The 7,490-nt window shown below is 41.6% G+C and overlaps 1 protein-coding gene across 3 annotated transcripts in view; it reads right to left on the bottom strand.

Annotated features, from left to right (window-relative positions):
* The window catches only part of METTL15 (methyltransferase 15, mitochondrial 12S rRNA N4-cytidine), a 191,178-nt gene extending 183,971 nt beyond the window's left edge, over nt 1-7,207 (bottom strand). Inside the window, exons 1-2 of one of the 3 annotated variants that reach the window (XM_078853241.1) lie at nt 7,014-7,207; nt 3,850-4,142 (exon numbers count right to left, since the gene is read on the bottom strand). In XM_078853241.1, the coding sequence (XP_078709367.1) occupies nt 3,850-4,125 (276 nt within the window). In that variant the 5' untranslated portion in view covers nt 4,126-4,142; nt 7,014-7,207. Of the gene's footprint in view, nt 1-3,849; nt 4,143-4,924; nt 6,396-6,530; nt 6,743-7,013 lie in introns of those variants that run through there. The other 2 variants (XM_078853240.1, XM_078853242.1) reach the window with 2 other exon arrangements.
* Between the last annotated feature and the right edge of the window lie 283 nt (nt 7,208-7,490).

The raw sequence follows: 7,490 nt of genomic DNA on the forward strand, positions 1-7,490 counted from the left end.
AAATCCAAATTACAACCAGTTTATTATTAACCTCTTTAGACAGAATAGCAAACAGATGGTGACTGTCAAACATCTGGGCAACACCATAAACAGTTCTGGAGGATGCTCGAAATACATGAACGCTTGTATAACAGCAGTTGCTTCATGTTTCTAGCCATTTAGTGGCCTCTGTGGAGACACTGTGACATCAACCTTGCCTCAAATCTGTGAATCCATAGAATCATAATTATACCAACTTTATAGTAAAGTGGTGATATGTGGGGGCTGAAGAAGGCTGAGGAGCAGTGGATTAATGTTTTCATTTCATCAGCTGCTCCACAATAAGTGGCAGGACAAGATCAGCAATGATGATATTTATAGCTGAAACTAGCAACTACCCTATCAGAACTGGTTTGGTTTCAGCAGCTGTCCTGGTACAGACATATTATTAGGATTAAAAACCAATGAATTGTAGAGCATGTTTACCAAGGAATTCCACTCTATGGCCAAAAAAAACTCAGTGGCACTATCAGATCACCAGTGACAGACATAGACTGAACATCCAGCCAGATGTCTTAAGGATTTAGCTAGAGATCAATCTGAGTGATGCTCAATCTGCAGGGAGGCAATGTTCCCTTCGGATTTGCCTTGATGATGACGACCACTGAATCAGGCAGGCTGCACAAAAAACTTAGGCCCAGAGATTTTTAAAGGTATCTAGACATGGGTGTGTTCAGTGTGGCAATGCCTAACTGATTCAGGAGCCTATTTCTTATTTTCAAAAGGGACTTAGGTACATAGAAGCCTAAATCCCCTTGATAGTCAAAGAATTTGGTTTTACCTTTTTTCTTTAAAAATAAATAAATTAAAAAAAAAAAAGACTAATATGACCCGGACAGACACACACAGACACAAATACATATCTTACAAGAATGTTGTTTCGGGCGCAAAGTCAACCACTGAAAATTTAAGAAATACATTATGATACAGTCTTTAATTATACAATCCCCGCTTCAGTCGGTACAGAGCAGAGATACACAAGGGGTCAGAATTAAGGCTGGACAGGCAATCATGAAACTATCATTTCCTAACTTTCAAATGCTGGACTTTGCAACTTTAACTACGTTCTTTTAACAGAGAGAGAGAGAGAGTGAGAGTGTGTGTGTGTGTAAAAAATAATATACACCAGTGGTGGGCAACCTGTGGCCCACAGGCTGCATGCAGCCTGTCAGGGTAATCCACTGGCGGGCCGCGAGACAGTTTGTTTACATTGACTTTCTGCAGGCACGGCCACCCGCAGCTCCCAGTAGCTGCGGTTCACCGTTCCTGGTCAATGGGAGCTGTGGGAAACTGCGGCCCATGCTGTTTCCTGCAGCTGCCATTGGCTGGGAACTGTGAACCGTGGCCATGCCTGTGGAAAGTCAATGTAAACAAGCTGTCTTATGGCCAGCCAGCAGATTTATCCTAATGGGCCACATGCGGCCCATGAGCCACAGGTTGCCCACCACTGATATACATGCTAACACACACACAAAACCATATCACTTGTACTCTCCCCTGAACAAGTCTGCAGTTTGGTCTCCTGATGTCTTCATTTTGACTATACAGAGTTGAAATCTGAAAAATGCAAGTGCCAGCATACAAAGTTCCATCTTAATTGACAGATGGAGCAACTCACACGGATTCCTATAGTCTCCACTGGCTACACCTCCATGTTCATGATGAGGACAAGTTCAATCTGTTCCAATTATTGAAAACCCTGTCCTTTTATTCATCAAAAGCTGTTAGCATGACCCTCGGTTGTACAAGATTTGAACATCCACGTAATATGCATTAAACTGAAAATTCACCAACATTCTGATGGAGGGGTAGGGTGGCTGACATTAAATAATAATAAACTACCTTACATTTATAACCTATCATTAAAAATTCTCAAAGCATTTTGCCAGGTAGGAGAGATTTATTGTCCTCATTTCATACAAAGGAATGTACCTTCTCTCTCAAATTACTTATAAAAATACTTGCTATTAATAGTTAGAACCTATGAATTAGTCCAAAAAATTACTTCAATAAGTTTAAGTAATATACCCCTTGTGCAAACTAGTTTATTATTAAAAACAGATATTTTACAGGTATCACTGTTACAGTTTACATACTCAGTTATCAGTTCACATGTAAAAATTCATCTTAATTCTGACCCAGAAGACCTATTTATAAACTCTATCAATGTATATTTGACTGGCATGTGTTGTATATCTTGAACTGCGTAAAGTAAGCAATTAGTGATGCACATATTGCAAAAGTTATGCTATGAAATTAAAAAATTCTCTCTCTTCTTTCATATTTGGTTTCTCAATTCATCCAAAAGTCACCCATCAATTTCAAGACCACAAAAATCCTCAGAAGGTCACAAATCATGGCTTCATAAGGGATTTCACCTGACCATAGGAAACCCTTTTGATTCCTGGACATGTTATAAACTCTGTGCGTCATTTTTCCATTCTTGGGCTTTATGTCATTTTGAAAGATGCCACTTGTTTAACTATTGTAAAAACAGACTATTTACAGTAAGTAACCAGTGTTTTAAAACATTTAACACTCATATATCATAATTTCTTCCCAGAAAAAGCCTCCCAGAGATAACAAAAGAACAATAAACTCACAGGAAGCCAACATTCCAAAGAAAAACAACTAAATTTCACAGATCAACACATCTGAATTGTAAATATGCAACATTGTAAATAGAATCCTTTCAATTCAATACCATATTTAAGATATCTCAGACCCAAACATGTTAATCATATTTAATTGTTTGGTGGATTGAGTCCTAATATTCTATTTATTTTAAGTGCTTTGGCAGTTAGGTACTTTGCAGCTAAATGCCACCACCACATTAAAAAACACACAAATGACACGCACAGGATTTGTTTTCAAAGGATCCTAAGGGAATTAGGAGCCCAAGTCCCACTGAGTTTCATAAGCACCAGGAAAAAAAAAATCTAATAAAAGAATCCCAGGACCAGCCATAATTATATATATATATATATATATTTATATATATATACACACACATATACACACACATGGGGTTCTCAACCTTTTTCTTTCTGAGCTTCCCCCTCCAAACATGCTATAAAAACCTCTACGGCCCATCTGTAGCACAACTCGTTTTCTGCATATAAAAGCCAGGGTCAGCATTAGAGGGTAGCAAGCAGAGCAACTGCCCAGCACCACATGCCACAGGGGCCCCCCGTGAAGATAAGCCGCTCAGGCTTTGGTGTCAGTCTCTGGTGGTAGAGCTCAGGGCTTCAGCTTTCTGCCGAGGGCCCCAGCGAGTCTGATGCTGGCCCTGCTTGCAGGACCCCCGGAAACCTGCTAGCGGCCCCCAGGACCCTGGTTGAGAACCACTTATATATACACACCATTCAGTTTACGACCTAATTGGACATATGTCCTGCATTATGCCCTGAAGCCTACAAGAAGCAGCTATTTCATCAGAACTTCATTAACTGAGAATTCCCTGCTACCTATGGTACTCTAGGAATGTAGAGCAGAAGTGACCCAATAGAACTCATCTGTCAGGACTGGATATAGGAGCAGGGGAATATACAAACATTTAATATAGTTTTGACACATAACTATAAATTTTATTTTCCAGGGTACAAGATGACAGAATCCTGTGATGGTACACATAAAACCTTAATCTGAATCACAAATCAATTTAATACAGTGGAGGTCTTAGCAGCACAAGTTGCAGAGTGTGCTTTTTATTTCTCTACCAAATAAATAATTATCTTAGGACAATACAGAGTGACAATCCAAATTTGGAGAAAAACATTATATATGACTTTAAGAAATCATTTAACTCACCTGCCCCTGCTGGGGTGATAAACAATTAACAACTTCTTTTACCATCACTGGTATGTGTGGTCTTCTACAATCTTCATCATCTGCACTTTGATGTAGCTTTTGAACTTCATGGTTATGCATCATTTGCTTTTTAATTCCATATTCATAAGTCACTTCCAGCCTTTCTGCTGAAGAATGTATATTTCTAGCCCAAATACCTACATTTACTGAGCTAGTTTCTAAACTGGACAGAAGCCATCGTTTGTAGACTTGGCACAAATACCGAAACAGCACCATACTGTAGTTAGGCCAACCTGGAAAAACAATAAATATTGGAAATAATTTTAAAGTAAGCATTTTAAATAATAGGTTGGGGAAGGACGTGGAAGTAAAAAAAAGCAGTCACACATCCCATGGTACAAAGTCCCAGAGAAACACTACATTGGCAGAAATTTAGATACACAGTCGTCACTATAATCTCCAATGGTGGTTTCCTTTCATGATGATTTCTCCAAGGCCCTCCACCCAATATGGATGCTCCAAGCCACAGTGCTTCTCTTTAAGTATTACCATAATACTTTTCTTTCCTCTTTAGCCTATGACTTTGACTGTGGCATAACATATTGAGGATACTAGTATTAAAATTAAGTACATGGTAAATGATATGTGATCAGATCTGAGTACAAAGTATACAAGTAAAGCCAACTAGGCTTCATTACTTTAAAAAAGTATTGCCTTCCTCTGTAATGGTTAACATGCTTTCAACATCAGCGCACCACAGCGCAATTAATTTTGTAGTGTTCCCTGTAACCAGTTAAAATAGGAAAATGATGAGTGTCCAACGCTGTAGTTGGATTTAATACAGTGCCAGAATCATGTTATGATCAATAAAAACATTTGTAGCAGTACACGATAACATCATGTAATCAAATCTCATACTTCAGAACATCAAACATTGGGTGAGAAATGAAACGTCAGACCATTTGTCTACTCAGGAATACCTATTTTTATAAGTTTCATACTGTTTGTGAACATGCCATACGTTTCTTTTATACGAAGTCATACCTAGATGACAAACTAGTAAGAGTACACCTACCTTCTTTATTTTAGTAGTGGAGTGCTATATCCCTTAGGCCAGTGCTTCTCAACCCACAAGCTGTTTGCAGGCCAATCAAAGCATATGACATCCTTGGGGCCATACAGGTAGTATATATATTTTGTGGCTGCGGCCCACATAACACAGAGAGCTGCATATGTGCCCACAATGGTAAATAGGTTGAGAACCACTACTTTAGGCTAATCTTTTATTTTCATAACAGAATGAATTGGCATTTAGCTGCAAAGAGGTAAAAAGACGGGTTTTATTTACAGGAATTTTACATTTGTTTTCTGAGCAAATACCTCCTTCAGTCCCACATTTCATATGCTCTTTTAACAGGCAAAAAAGAAAACACAGACATAAGGCCATCTGACAATATGCCATACTGTATTTCTATTATTAATGGAGACAATGTCTAATCCCATGATGCAATTTATCTACCCAGTTTTTAATCTATTCTATTTATTCAGGTCTACCCATCATTCAGTCATTTCTATTGTTTGCCACAAAATGGGAACATGCTGAACAATCATTTTAAGAAAGTTACCTTCATTATAATCTACGCCCCACCTGTTAAATTGCACCACACTTTAAAAGATAAACAAATTAGGCAAGTTCTCTGTAATCAGATATTTTCTTGTTCTCCAGAAACTGTTTAAATTACTGATGGATAAAATTACCTATAAGATAACTATGAATAGCTACCATCAATCGGCTTATCCCACCCTGTAACTGCAGGCCAAATAAGCGAACTTTACAATACTGGAGATAAAATTGTTGAAAAGGTGCTTGTCTCCTTATTTAATTCAGAAGTATGCCTCACACTATGGCCCTGATCCTGCAGTGAGCTCTCTCTAAACAGACTATGGCACTCTCATAGAGATCACTACAAGATCAGAGCCAACATTAATAATCATTTTATTGTCTACATCCTTAACCAGAATTGCTTTATGTAGTCATATGAACCCAGTAAGACGTTATACATATATATTATATTCAAACACGATTCATATCCCAGAAAAATATATTGATAAGTTACTTCCCAGCACTCTCATTTTAGGCAACTTTTTGTTTTAAAAAGCAAGAGTCACATTTCTTCTAAAATTCATGCCAATTAGCATTTCGATGTGCTGTTTGTACTGGGAGTTTGTAAGCGAACACGTTGCTGTCATTTGTTGAAATGCGACTTTAGGAAGAGAAGATGTACAGCCTCCGGTGCAGAAGGGTGAATGAACAGGAGATAAAACCTCAGCGAGCACTTGGGCTTGCGACACACCCCACACCCCGGGCGTGGAGGGCGGCAGGAGTGGGGGTGGTGAGCAGCATCCTCCCACAGCGGGTGGGACGAGCGCTCTAGCCAAAGGGGGGAGAGACGAAAGCACCACAGGGACCGTTAACTCGTTTTCAACGGATGGCTCCGCGGCGTCTGGTTTTACTGTGCGTCTACAACGAGGCTTCGAAGTCTCTACACCCGAGAGCGGTAGAGGGCCGGCCGGCCACCCCTTACCCCCCTCTTCCAGCCGAGCCGCCCCCGCCTGCTTCTCCTCTCCCCCCCCCGCCCTGCAGGCCGCGGAGACGGTGGGAGTCGGAACAAGGTACTCACTGCAGATCACGCCACCGCCCCTCTCTCGCTGCCGGGGTATGAATGCACAGCCGAGCCGAGCCGCCCCGGCTTCCCCTCCCCTCACAACAAGGCACCGGTGCCTTCAGTTCCGCCTGCATGTTGCTGCCGCGACGGCGGCCCCCACCTGTCTCATGTGGGAGCAGAGGATCCCTGAGGGACCAGGGAGACGTAAACGCCCGGAGGGGAGTGCCCCCCCCCGCCCCCGAACCCGTTCAGATCTCCCCAACTGCCCGGGGCCCCACCGTGGTGTATCCCTCGCTCAACAGCCACATTGCACTCGCCTCAAGCCAGCCCCGTGAACTCCCCACATTCGATCCTGCCTGTAGCCCCCTTTCCCATCTCCGCACCGGCTCCGCTCTGTGCACAGCCACATACAAACACCTGCCCCCTGTATATACACACTACGCTCCCCTTGAACAACACCAATCAGCACGCCTGCCAACTGCAGACAAACCCACTTACATGCTTGTCAGTTGCATACTACCACTTCCTGTACATAACCCACACGTATACAAATGCACACGCCCCATCCCGTCATATGCAATTAAATACAGTAATACTTTATTGGCATGAAAAGCTATGCAACGTTGCGAACGTTTTAAAAGACACCTCGAGTATCTGCCAGTGGCAGATATGTGGGACCTGCCCAGGTCAGGGTTTCGCCCTGTTTGGGGTTTTATCTCCGACACTTACTTGTCATTAGTGTCACAACCCATGCTACTCCTACACCTACCTCTCAGCTGCATAGAAACATATGCATCGATTCTATATACATAAATCTACCTCAGGTACATACCAACTTCTCACTCACTCACACACAAACACAACCACCACCACCAAGTTGTGTACACAGCCTACTACAGAAGTGCCAGTCACGACTTCAATCATTAGGCTGAGTAAAGTTTTAGTCCAATCCAGCAATACTTTGTGGGCATGCAT

This window comes from Lepidochelys kempii, chromosome 6 (genome assembly GCF_965140285.1).
Source record: "Lepidochelys kempii isolate rLepKem1 chromosome 6, rLepKem1.hap1, whole genome shotgun sequence".
In the NCBI taxonomy this organism is placed as follows: domain Eukaryota; kingdom Metazoa; phylum Chordata; order Testudines; family Cheloniidae; genus Lepidochelys; species Lepidochelys kempii.